This window comes from Galleria mellonella, unplaced genomic scaffold, assembly GCF_026898425.1.
Source record: "Galleria mellonella isolate WM207_F2 unplaced genomic scaffold, CSIRO_AGI_GalMel_v1 utg300, whole genome shotgun sequence".
Taxonomy (NCBI): Eukaryota; Metazoa; Arthropoda; class Insecta; order Lepidoptera; family Pyralidae; genus Galleria; species Galleria mellonella.
The window spans coordinates 2648861-2663662 of NW_026442068.1; the positions used below are offsets into that span (position 1 = coordinate 2648861).

Here is a 14802-nt window from a genome sequence, read left to right on the forward strand (position 1 = left end):
GTTACTATTCGATTATCATCCATTAAAAAAAAATAGAATATATGCGAATAAAATACAATATAAAAAATAATAATATGGCCTAACTTAAATTTCCATAATGACTACAAATAGGTTTCAATTAGTATATCCTTTCTCATGGATGTCGAAAGAAGTGATTAAGGAAACTTAATGATCGAGGCATGGGCAGCAGCGTCCCTCTTAAAACATCACCAAAGCTTTATTACGGTTGCCAAACCGCTTGCCAAGCGTGGCGACTTCTGGTAAACCACATAATAGGAGAAGATTATGTTCAGCAGTGGACAGTCAACGGCTGATACAATATTTATGAGTTAAGCATCAAACATACCTATTATATAATATGTATATTTTACACATATTGTTATTTTAGACATTATTTTTATTGTTAGTTTTTACGTTTGATTACACATAATTTTAACAGATTTAAAAGAGTAAATATTGAGTTTCATGTCGGTTCTTCTCAGTAGAAAACAACATTCCGAACCCTGCAGAAGGTTCATAATTTTATTTTAATTTAATAGATCATCGTTTTTTTTTTTTTTTAATTGGCACAACCAAAAAAAATACAATCGAATTTTGATAAAATAGAACATCAGATAAAAGAAGAATTTTTCTTGAAATCATAAAAAAATGTTGAGAAATTGAAATCGGTTGAAATTTTTTTTTTTTTTAGACTGAATAGGTATAATGGTACAAACACATAGAATACAGCTGAAAGGTAAATATAGCCACAACTTCAGCATACTTAGGTTGTGTGCCTACAAAATTGAAAGCAAATAAAGTCTGAACACAAACTGACAAGTCAAGGAAAGTGCTAGCTGTCACCTAGACAACCTATTAATGTTACCTATAAATGCGAAATTCTGGAATGATGGATTCGTGTTTACCACTCTTTTGCATAAAAATTACTGAATGGATTTGAATGAAATTGGCGGCACGGGTAGATTATATCCTAATTTAGTACATCGGATGCTTTATCTGCTGATTTTCGTGAAAGAAGCCGCGTGATACAGCTAGTAAAAACGAAAGCCAACTCAAATTATGCTCTACCGTTCATACTCTTACTTCTAGTTAGAGATTCCACTTACTATCTTACCCTCCAGGAAGAGGAGATTTGATTGGATAGATTAGTATTATAGATTAACAGCTATTTCTGGAAATATTTTATTGCTATAGAAATTGTTTTCCATTATTTTATTGTTAACAATGCACCCTGTCATATCGACCTCCACATGCTCTCCCTTTGAAATAATCGTGGTGAATTCGACTGATGCCTTCATCTTCATCTATCATCGCTCAATAGTACACCGTCACCATAAACCAGCACAAGCAGGATATTAATGTTCTTCCATTAAAAAATGTTTTACTCGTACTGAAGTAAGGTGTTATTTTTCGGAAATCCATATCATTGATTAATCGATTAGAATTACTTTGTTTAATTCCGTTGCCATTAACAGTATAGTATTATATTATCTGTGGTATTAGTAAATATACGTGCAACTGGTAACATTTGAGGATTGACTTCTATTGTTATTAGTAGAAATTCTACATCCTTTCGTATATCACCACGTTTTACCAGAGGGAGACTTTGTCCCATTCGTGTTTCAACCGTGAAGCAGTTATGTTTGCATGCCTGTGTTCCGGTTTGAAGGGTGGGATATGGCGTGAATTTACAGGGTACAGAGGAATAACACCTGAGTCCTCAGGAATGGCAACGCATGGGGGGTATCATGGGCGAAACAGTATACTCTGTTGTCCATGGTACTGCTCATGTCTGTAGGCGACGGTTACCACTTTCCACCAGGTGGGCCGTCAGCTTGTTTGCCATTCTAAGTTGTATAAAAAAAACCATATAAACCATTGACTGTCCAATACTGAACATAGGTTTCCCCTTATTTATTTATTAACCCCCAAGGGTTTAGCCAGTAGCTACCACGCTTGGCAGGCCGATTGGATAACCGCAATTAGGTTTTGGTGATGTTTTAAGAGGGACGCTGCTGCCTATCCCACAATTAGTTCCCTTTGTCGCCTCTTACGATACCCACGGTAAAGGCAAGGGTGGCCTGTTCTACCTACCTACCTTCCATATTAGCCATTAATCTAATATGGAACGTCGTAGAGCTTCTACTGATTATAACAGTAGTCAATTCTCAAATGTTAACAGTTACGTAATGAAACCGGAGTATAACTGAAGAATTATAATCTACTAACAAGTTAAAATGCATAAATGTTAAACAATGTAAGCACATATTTTAAATACACTATCGGGACTTAACGCAATGAAAAATCTTTGCAGGTAAATAAAGGAAACGTTGGCAATAAAGAAGCAGGTATATAGGCATTATTTACCTGCAAAGATTTTTCATAGCGATAAGTACCGATAATGTATTTAAAATATGTGTAAACAGCACGAAAGTTTAAAATCAACTAATATGAGCACTGTTTCATATGCAATGTAATATGCATTGAATTAAAAACCATTCGTCAGATCGATAATTTTGTTTAAACTTAATATACCGTTCTCGTACCGTCATTTGGATATGTCTTAGCCCAAATATCTAACGAATTGTATTAAACTACCAGAGGGAGACTTTGTACAAAAGTTGATTGCTTGATTACCTCTGTACCATTTGTGTTTCAACCGTGAAGCAGTTGTGTTTGCATTGCTGTGTTTCAGTTTGAAGGGTAAGATATGGCGTGAATTTACTGGGTACAAAGGAATAATACCTGAGTCCTCAGGAATGGCAACGCATGGGGGTATCATGGGCGAAACAGTATACACTGTTATGTCCATGGTACTGCTCATGTTTATAGGCGACGGTTATCACTTTCCATCAGGTGGACCGTCAGCTTGTTTGCCATCCTAAGTTAAAACATACTAATCTTACTTAATATTTTCACCACATTTTTTTATTCTCAAATTGTTTCCATTATCTCTATCGTTTCCAGCTTGAATATAAAGAGTTCTGGGGAAAAGTAATGGGTCCAACGGTCTCATTATTGACAATATCTTATAGGTCAACCTCCACGCGAAAACTATCTTGGTTAATTCATGTATAATTCGTCACGATGGTCAAACTGGCCTATTTTCATCCTCACTTATCATTTCTCATTACCCCGCCAGCGTATACCAATAGCGCAGGCGTAATTACCATTCCATTATTATCCATTAAAAAATCAGAGTTCTTTATACATCAACTCATCAAAAACCATTTATCATATACTTATTTTGAAAATTCCTATATGTGCCTACATTTAATATGCCTTCTCCTTCATCTTAATTTAATATAGAAATAACATATCAGATTCACATAAGAATATACACATCTGGTAATAATCCTAAAACATAATAACAGCTAGCGCCAAATGAAATGATCCCACAAACATGAATAGTTCATTCCGCGACATATTCACTAAGTGTAGCATGTAGCGGTGCTACGGTCGAATAGTATATAATATAATCACTGTGCTACGGTATACGTGGCCTAATAAAGTCAACATCGCGACAGATCACGGAGTACAGCCGCTCGGGGTAAACAAGTTAATGATAAGACGCCGCATAGTCGCGCGCGCCCGCCCGCCCTACGCACGTGTCGGCAAACAAAAATCTTTTTTTTTAACAAATCAACAACAACACTTTCTGTTAATACATGGGTGAGTAATATTTTATAACTTATTATTCATTTAAATAGCTGTTTTCGTTGCCATATGTTATTACTTTTTGACCACAATTTTCATCTTTTACGTGAATTTTAATTACGTAAAGTTTTTAATTTTGTTTGTTTCGATGTAGTGATTAAGTGATGACAGCATGGACAATGGCCAACTTTTACAGCCTTATATCAACGTTTATGGGTGTCGCGCGAGCGATAACTGTTTGTTATGCCATCGGCATAATGTAATGGGTTAATTTGCGTTGGAATTAGACGCTTGATACAGCACCTACATTTGTTTTAATTTCTTGTTTCTGTAAATATTTAATACTATGCATACTATGTATGTATGGGTGTTTTAAGAAGCGACTAAGGGAGAACGAGGTATGGGCAGCAGCGTACCTCTTAAAATATGTCCAAAGCCTAACTGCGGTTGCCAATCCGCCTGCCAAACGTGGCAACTGGCAAACCCCTCTTAAGAAGAGGCTTATGTTCAGCAGTGGACAGTTAAAAGCAGATATGATGAGATAATGCATACTATAGCTATATGTTATTTATCTATCTCGAGAAAATTTAAATATTATATTTCATTCTGTATAGCTAGAGGATCTTTTTTAAAGGGTGATAATGGTGTGCTATCCCCGCCTGCGCTATCGGTTTACACTGGCACCAGTGAGGGGTGATAGGTGAGGATGAAGCAGGTCAGTTAGCCCATCGTGACGAATTCAACAAGAATTGTTCATGATGGTTTCCAAGGGGAACACGGAGGTTGACCTAATAGGGCATATTGCTAGCAATGGGGCTGTCAAACTCCATTGCTAACAATCCCTTCCCCCAGCTAAAGGAGCTGTGCGCGCATCTTCGTCAGCTAGTAGTCTAAATTAATTCTTAGAAACATAATGTTATTAATAGATAATAGCGCCATTCATGTGATAGTCGAAATTATTTTAATTCCAAGAAACGATGTTATTAATTACTCGTAATAAACACCATTCACAGGATTACCGTAAACATTGTACTTTATCAAACATTTCCTGTTCTACTCAAATTTATGTAGGTACATAATAGAAAGGTCAAAGTAGATATGAGAGCTCAGATATGTGTTGAGCAAATATAAGATATATTTGCTCAACCTACTCTGATTGTCTTTTTTTTCTCAATGTCCTTTACCCAAAGATTGTCTGGAAAAGATTGCTTAGTAATTAAGGCCGCCTTTCTTATCACTTCGCATTAGAATTTACCATTTTCTTTTTTATAACGGTTGTAATAGTGTAAATAAATAAATAGAACATATGCCAGTATTTCTGTTCAACTCAACACTGCACAATTAAGAAATGTCACTGAAAACTGTTCAGCTATTTTCCAGTGAAGAGAATAAATAACGATTCTAAAAATGCTGATTTGGTTTCCATATCTTATTTCGACCGCCCTAATAGCTAATTTACGCGGAAAACTCAATGTTCAGATTTTTCGACCTTTACAGTTTTTTTATAGTATGAACTGATCCAACAAATGTTATTATTTTACATTATATAGATAGTCTTTGAGACTTGATGTTCTATCTATATAATCTAAGGCTATTGTATACTAAATTCAATTTCTTTCTTTTTTTAAAGAAACTTTCTAGGACTGTTAGGTGTGAATATAAAAAAAAAGTTAGTTAAATCAATACAACCGTTCTCTAGTTGTTTGCTTACCAATAAACTGCATTTAATTTTACTTTTATAGATTGATACTAATATCCTTATTAAATATAACTATATATCATAGATATGATGCAGAGATTACTATTTATCTCGGTCAAGTGACATATCCCACTCGCAGACGAAATGGCGTGTTAAAGCTAGTATAACGAAAACATATATACAAATAACAGCAGTAATATTACAGAATATTATGTTTTTGTTTAGTATCTACAGATGTATATATATATATATCATTACAATAATCCTTTCAAGTAACAGGTATAACACTAGTACGGCTAATACCAAAATCCAATAAAAGACCACGCCTACATCACCTATATCTGTCGTCACCCAAAAATGCAAACCCATAACATGTTTACCACTGTGCAAACAACACGGATCAACATAATGCGTCATATCAATGGATCGATGCTACATTGTTTCATGTAGTTAATTTTGTTATCTCCCAGATAAGCTATGGCTACGCAGAGGGCCCAGCGGGGCACCTTGGGAGGGAGTGGACGAAGAAAGGAAATTGGACAAAGAAACAACGGTAATTACAAGAGATGTTATGAAGCCCCAAGCTCGTATTGATGCGGGTTCCTTGGAATACCACGGGAATGCCTGGAGTGCAGCTTGGGGTGCCGTGGCGGGCGCTGGTGCGGTGTTGCTGATCGCTGGGATCGTATTGCTGTTGAAGAAGCCCAAAAGACGCGTTCCACCACTTCTTGCACCAATGGACGCTGGCCAGAATGTGAGTAATTTTTTTTTTCTGGAATAGTAAATGAATTGAGCCCACTTGTTGGAAAGTGGTAATTGCCTATAGTCATGAACATCACGATGGATAGATTCCTTATTAAGTTTCATACACTTGTGTGAGTTCTGTGTTAATCTACTACAATACAAATGTGTGGGTGTGTGCTGTATTTTATCGTACGGTAATTTTCCATATTATGTTTATTTCAGCGAATGCAATGCCTCGCGACTTTACTTACGTACTGTAAAATTTCGTAGATACTTTTCCTCAGTTTAACAATATTCATGAGCTTAACAATTTGTAAAGAGATAGAAACCATATAGCTTCATGTTACTATACTATTCTATTGTTATTATATGAATGTACAAGTTAAATAAAAGCTTACAGTAATGATGTACAATCATAAAAAGTTCAATATTAACCGACATACAATTTAAAATTGTGTTCCATAAAAAAATCGACTTCAATTATGAAAAAACCAGTTATTTTGATTTCAAAACTAAACTACAGAACTGATTTTGACAATTTTTTTGTGTGTAAGTATATCCTTTTAGTCAAAAAAGAATTTTCCAAATCGGTTTGTAAGACAGTTATGAAGTAGCAAGCATAAAAAATACAACCGAATTGAGAACATACTTCTTTTTGAAATTGTCAACGCATATATATTTTTAGAATTCTATGGCCAAGTAAACTGGTTATCTGTTAGTAAGTAATCTGGCCGTTTGTTTATTTAATAAAGCAATACAATATTATACGAGTTTCATGAACCTACCAGAAGCCGCACCGCATCTCATCAATATCAAATGAGTCGTCTTTGAACTTGACTAGGAATTAATTGGTTATGATGAGATTTTATTCACGTAGTCTTTTATTATTATGAAAGTAACTATACTCTGCGGCTTTGTCTGCGTGAATTAAGTCTCTAAAGAGTTCTAGTATATACTTATGTATAATATATGTATCTTGTATTCGAGATACCAAATATTATAATAGGTATTATATTATACTTCATTTTCATTCAAATCCATTCATCCATTTAAGTGAAAATGAACCTATTAGTGCCTTAACGGCATGACCAATCACTATGAAATTTCGTACTATATGGAATGGAGAAGGCTGCTTTTTATCCTTCTCAGAAAACATATTCCACTCACGCGAAAAAGAAAAACAATATATAATATTAGTGGAATAATAGAACTTAGATCAGACCATATCCAAAAGTCAAATATCAAAATACTTCTTTAAGAAACAGTCCCCATACATTAATGTATGGTTTGTTTGATAAAAGTCATCGATTATAAGGTTGATACAATTTTAATAGCACTATTTAAAAACTATACATTGTTTTTAACAAAGAATTTGATTTGTTAAATTTTAACTAGATATTATTTACAATTAATAAGAATCGAGCATGTTTGAACGCAGCCTCATCTGATATTAATTAATGACGTAGCCAAAGATGTTTGGCGCAGAATCAAATAATGGCTATTACTGTAGTGCCTCTAGCAATGTCATACTGTTACGAAAAGAAAAAACGATAACGAAGGGCACTTAACTTACAAAATTGAATTTTGTAGAAACATCTCCACCGAAAATTGATTTCTAAAGATAAAAACAGAAATTGGTGGACTTGAAAAAAAACAGCGTAGAGTTTCCACTTTCGTCTTACGACATCTTATCCTATTCGTTATTTTCTCCTTATTATACCATATTCTGTTCTTTACATTTATACTTTTTATTTGTCCCCAAAGTATTTCTACTCTTCCCAAGTAAAAGATTGAGAAATAAAAAATAACGAATATTTTTTTTTTTCTGAAGCCGTCAGACAAGTGACTTTTTTTATGCAACTTAGAACGACAAACAAGCTGACTGCCCACCTGATGAAAAGTGGTAACGGTCGCCTATAGACATGAGCAGTACCAAGAATATAACAGAGTACACTGTTTCGCCCGTGATACCCTTCATGCGTTACCTGAGGATAAAGGTGTTGTTACCCTGTAATTTCATTGCCAATCCCATCCTTCAAACACAACCAAGCAAACAACTGCTTCACGGTTAAAACATAAAAGGGGCAGAGGTACCCAAGCAAACGACTTTTGTACAAAGTCTTCCTCTGGGACTTTTTTTTACTTTTTCTTTTACTTCAGAAGTAAAAAACACGTTTTAGTTATGATGACTAAATAATTATAAATTATGTAAACAGTTGAATTAGAAGTAATGTGGATGGAAAGTGGTAATTGTCGCCTATGGACATGTACCAATACCAGTTCTTATACAATTGTATCGTTACATGTATTGTTTTACAAATAAAGTATAGGTAATCATTCATTCTATTCAAAAATGATAGTACTAAAGGTCCAACCATAAATAAAATTTACGAAATGGTTTATAACATTTACGAAGTTTTTGTTGCCATTTAATAAAAAAATAAATATTTTTTTATGAAATGGCAACAAAAGTCGTACACAAAGTCAGCGCTAGTAAACTTTCCAAGAGAATATAAGTGTATCTTGGGACCGCAAGGAATTCAATCATAAAAAATTGGAGCAAATAATATTAAATTCCCACGGCAAAGTCCTGAGGGCCGACCTTATTCTGCAATTACGTGTTTATGAGGTTTTTTACACGTTTTCTATTATTCCAATCGTATATTAATTTGTGATATGATTTTTATAATATATTTGTATGGATCGAGTGTTTTTACAGTTATGGAATGTAGCATAAAAATTCATAAAGTCATTTGTTGTTGGATGTAATTTATATTAAAAACCTTAAAAAAAAAAATTTTTAATAAGCTGTCTACTGATCTTTTTAAACTCTTTAACACAGAGGTTCTCAGATTTTTTTCTCATAGACTACTTAAAAAATTTCAGCGTCAGGGGTGTTCTTCTCTAAAAACCTGTCCGATTCTAGAATAAGTGCATACGGGTATGCGACCCCGGCCTCCCGAGCCACTGCAGTGTCCGAGTCCTTTCCGCAACTGCAGTGTCCCCCCCTTTCCTTTCCCACATAAGTCCCTTATTCCTCTCATTTACCAATTTCCTTTACGCATTTCCTACGTTCCCTTCCTTTTTTCCTCAATCCTTTCCTCCATACGGAAGGTGGGAAACCACCAACAAATGCATTCCCAAAGAGGGTTGACGTCAGGCAGGTGGCCGGTGGCCATTCAAAGTGGTAGAAATAAAAAGAAAAATAGTATATTTTTTGTGTTGTATTTATTCAAATATGTAATCATAAAATAATTATTAATTATTATTGTTATCATATCACATTGTAATATTATTGAAATTTCATGGACAAAAAAATTGGTACCAACAATTACAACATACGGGGCTTACGAATTGTTAACTCCATTTTTTTTGTCACACCAACGTAGATCCCTATCGAGTCTCCTATGGACATTGGTGGTCCACCTGAACCACTTTGGGAACTGTCTTTAACGCCATGATCAACACTTATCTATTAATTATCTAGAGAAATTAAACACTAAATTTTATAAAGTTTTCTGATCTTCTTTTATTAGAATCAGACACGTATATTGACACCTTAATATTACAATCACATATCACCAAGTGCTTAAAACTGAACTACTAATTTACCTACATATTAACCAGTTAGATGGACGGGCGGAAAGATATAAGAGTGTAAATTAAACAAATTAAATAAAAAATATGCAGTAGCATATTAATAACAACAAAAGTCTTAATTTTTATAATATTTCCTACCATACAATAACAGCCTATTATTGCCCCCCTACTGGGCATTGTTTTTTTCCAATTTCAATTAGAGAAAGTATACTGCAACCATGATGGCTTGACCACCATAATAAACCTTAACTATCCTTAGCTTAAGTTTTATTTCGTTAATTATCAAATCTTTAGCTTAAATTTTATTTTAAATTTTCTCTTACTCTCATGTTTTCTTGTGTTATTCACCTCTAAGACATTTCAAGGATTAATTACACTTAGGAACAAAAAAAAGTAATAATACATTGTCTTTTTATTCTATAATCACACAGGGCCTACGTTTACCTATTTTATAAATTATATCAGAATTACCAATTATAATCAAACCTTAGGAATATTTCAGTTTAAAAAGATATAAAAACAAATTTGAATAAGACTGATCTGCTAGAGGGCAATAAAGAAAAACCACAAAAAATTGGGTGTTTAGTATGCAAGACATGCGCCTTTGTCGTTTGTGAACAACTTTTAACAAAATCAGTATACGAAACACGCAATTATACCGTTGTAGCCGAAGTGTTGGCTATCTGCTTAACGTTTTTTGATATCGAAATACTAGGAAAAATGTCCGCAGCAGACAGGACTCGTAGCATTGAACCAGAGCTTTGATAGCTCAAGGGAAATCACACTGTTGTGGGTAGGATAGTAAAAATGTATTTAATCAGAAATAATATAAGACCTTTTACTTATCGCCTGGAGATAATCATATGATACTTACATTTTGCTCAACAAAGAAAAACTATGAAGTCGATCGTGACAAAAGACATCCATGTTTTGCACAGAATGTTTATGGAATATATTAATAATACAAAAATAATTGAATTTAGAACGCAAAACTCTAGGTATGACTACAAGTTTAATTCGATTACATACATAAAAGACTTTGCAGAAAAAAATGTACAGTCGAATATAGAACCTCCTCATTCTTGAAATCGGTTAAAAATGACTGCAACTTTAATCATCATATGTAATATAAATTATTCATAATGGAGGGATGGGCAGCAGAGCCCCTATTAAAACATCCGTAAATTGCGGTTGCTAACCCGTATGCCATATGTGGCAACTACTGGCAAAACTTCCCTTATGGGGAAGGCTTATGTTCAGGAGTAGACAGTTAATGTCTGAAATAATAAAATAAAAAAAAAACAAGCAATCAAGCAATATATGTTACATTATACAATATTTGTATATTTGGGGAAAAAATTTAAAATATTCACGCATTTTTTTAATACTAGTTTAATAAATGCCTAAAACATTACCCTCCCTTCTTTGACAGTCTACGACTGTCAAAAAAGAAATAATACAGAGCTCCACCTGTCGTTTACCATTTGCAGTGACAATGTTTCAAATTCAGTTGAACACTTTTAGGAGATGGAAATGGTAGAAAACTTAATTCGGTAAAGAACCAGAAGATGGCGCTTATAATTTTTCAGTATGCATGCTTACATAAATCTAAGTGCAATTCAAGTAAATAGCTAAGTAGCAACGACATTTACATAGTTTACTTTTTATATTCGGAATATGATGTTGCCTCTATTACCTCTTTCAAGAAAAAGTTGAAATTACATTTTCTTTCCATAATCAATAAGTAGGTAGGTATTATATTTATTTGTAGTATATATATTTATGTAATATTTTAATATATATTAATATTTTATTTAAATGATTATTTATATATTTCGTCATGTATTGATTAGTGTTAATAGTAATTCGTATTCGGAATGTTAACTAGCACATTAGCTTGCCCGCTAACGACATGGTTTCCAAACTGTAACGGGTTGACTGAAAGAAATCTCTGTCAGAGATAAGTCCACACTTGTCACAATATTTATTGATGCATTAATAATGTAATTTACAAATGTAAGAATATATATACTAAATTGTGGTCTACAAAAAAACCGACTACAATTGTGTCAATTGTTTTGATTTAAAAACTAAACTGCTAAACCGATTTGGATAATATTTCTATGGAATCACTCTGTAAGTGTATCCTTTCATATAAAAATAGAATTTTCCATATCAGTTCATAACTGAGGTAACAAACATAAAACCACAACGGATTTAAAAACCATCCTTTTTTTGAAGTCGATTGAAAATCACGGTCACGCGAAGTCGCGGGTAAAAGCTAGTAGGCTATAAAGAACGGTTCTAAACCACTTACTACCACTAATCTCAAAGACTCGTTTATTCATTCATTATCAGCGAATAACATGATCTGTATTATTTAAAAAAAGCATGTGAAAATATGGCGAATCACTAGAATATATAAGTACTTATCTGCGTCTCTTTCCATACATAAATATCTGTGCTTAGACCAAAAACTGTAACATAGCATCTTATTTGCAAAATTGTTTAAGATGAATCGTCGTTGGTTAATATTTACCTACCTATTTAGACGATCCATAAAACACCTACTACAGTCGAGGTTTTTTATAATGTAAGTATCTATACCAATTTCTTATTTCGTGACCCCAATGTTTTAATCTCTTCGGAGTTCCCACGAGAATTGTGAGGTATACGGTATCTTATGTAAAAATCAACTTAAATAATTCATAGATCAAAATATAAACAAATTATGGGAATTCATAGAAAATATTTTTTGCCGTGTAGGTCCCAGCATAGAATGGACCACCCCTTCCTTTCCCGTGGGTGTCGTAAGAGGCGACTCTCTCTACCTCGACCCTCTTAAAACATCTCTAAATATATTTGTAACAACTGAAGTCTGTTTTCTAAACGATAAATATTACCCTCTTTTCTTCGGCAATTGAGTAAATAGGGCCTGATTCCCATCAAAGTATCTATACTCGTATAGCATTGGTACGACAGTAATAAACTCCCACACGACACTTTCCGATCGCCCAAGGGATTGGCAACATTCGACATCTAAGGGAGTACGGCCTTTTGGCATAACAGATTGTAACAAATCAGTGACACACTTTCAGAATACCTACATGTCGGTATCGAATTGTGAGCACTCTCTATCTTACATTTTTAATATGTTTCAGCAATGAACCTATGTGTGTGTATGTCGCAGGGGATACTAGGGATTTCATGTAATACCTAGAGATATCATAAAATCACGAAAGGAGATATAGAATAAATCTAATCTATTACTATAACTTCTTGCTGATCTAAAAATCTAGTGATGTAATAATTTACTACTAGATACTCATATGATGAATTTAATATATAATTGTTCTTATATTTTATTGTTATCGTACATTTATATATAATATTAAAACTAGTATAAACTAACGCTGTGCATAGCAATTAACGGTGTATTCGTACACTTTTAAAACAATTACTTAGTTGTAAAGCTTATTATAGTCAATGTAATGTGAATTGTATTACTGTAGCTGTGCCTGAATAAATAAATAAATATACTATTCATCATTTTTTTTAAATTGTTTTAATGCCATTTTTCTTAGGTGTATGCTTATCAGTTAATCATTATTATTTCCTTATTAACAACTGAATATCGGATTTAAGTACGATTATTTAATAATAAAATTTCGATCAAAAATAATGACTAGCTAAATATTTGATTTTAGAATAGGAAATTGCGTATTTACAAGTGAATTTAGTTTTGCAAGAGATAGCACTGTAAAGGAAAAGTACCCGTAACCGGCGAGCGTGTATGAAAAGGTTGATGAATGTGGAAGAAGCGAAAGAGGTTTGTTTGAATCGAAGCATTTGGCGTTCCATTGTTTCTGCCTACCTTAATGGAAGACAAGCGTGACAGATATGACAGACAGACAGCACTGTAAAGGAACAGCAGTTACAATGGTTACAAAACTAAACCCTACCGTTTTTAAAATAGAATTATTAAAATCGATTTGAAACGAATAGAAGAAATGAGGCTGTACATACATAAATTATTGTATTTCCTGCGTTAAAACCGCTTGCCGAGCGTCTAATTTAGCTGACGCCTTGGGCTATTGACGTTCATCCATCGCTCATCACTTAGGGAGATCCAATATAAGTAGGGGAACGTTATTCCGAAGAAGCTTGTTGTGCTCCTTTAACTTTACTAATCTATTATGATTTTGTAATTTGCTCGCAGTATAATGCAATTTCTATGTAAAATACAATTGTATATCAATTTAACTTCGTCACATGGCGAATTGAGTTGTAAATAATTAAGAAGTTTTGGTAATACAATAAATTTGTAGGCATGTGATTATTAGACATGCGTAATATCGGTAACGTTCTGACATCTACGAGGTCTGATAAAAAAATAACCGTTATTTTTAATTTTTTTCAAAAAGTATTTATTTATTCATCAATAACTATCTTGTCTCCTTCAAAGTAATCCCCCTCAGATATAATACAATTATGCCAGCGTTTTTTCCAATCCTCGAAACACTTCTGAAACGCGCTTTTTGGTATCGCCAACAGCTTCTGTTTCTATTTTTCTTTTATTTCCTCAATCGTAGCAAAACGCTTTCCTTTCATCAGTGTCTTCAGTTTTGGGAAGAGGAAAAAGTCAGCGGGGGCCAAGTCCGGTGAATACAGTGGTTGAGGCATGATATATTTGGTTCGTCTGTACATTAATAGTTGAAATAAAGTTGTCACTCATTACGATACCGCCCAAACTATATCTGTATTAATTTCGATTGGGTACTTCATTTCGATATTATATGTTGGATAACCAAAATCTAATGTATTTCTTATTAGGCCAATATCTAAATATTGTTATATACGAATATTACTCACCTCTAGTGGTTATCTTGAGTTTTATATAATTAATAGATATTAGATGTTTTTGGAGATATTTAGATGAAATTGAAATACCTACTCGTATGTTAACCGGAACTGAATGGAAATTGGCATTTATATACAGGGTGGTAGTAAAATAATTAGTATTAATTTAACATACTGGTCTACAGGCCGTGTGGTCCCGACATAGAATGGGCCACTTCTTTACTTTCCCATGAGTGTCGTAA

The 14802-nt window shown here is 33.6% G+C and overlaps 1 protein-coding gene across 1 annotated transcript in view; it reads left to right on the forward strand.

The window, feature by feature from the left end:
* Positions 1–3471: 3471 nt before the first annotated feature.
* The window catches only part of LOC113523473 (synaptotagmin-5-like), a 55857-nt gene continuing 44526 nt past the window's right edge, over positions 3472–14802 (forward strand). Inside the window, exons 1-2 of the mRNA XM_052895602.1 lie at positions 3472–3672; positions 5827–6110. Coding sequence (XP_052751562.1) covers positions 3669–3672; positions 5827–6110 — 288 coding nt within the window. The 5' untranslated portion in view covers positions 3472–3668. The remainder of the gene's footprint in view (positions 3673–5826; positions 6111–14802) is intronic.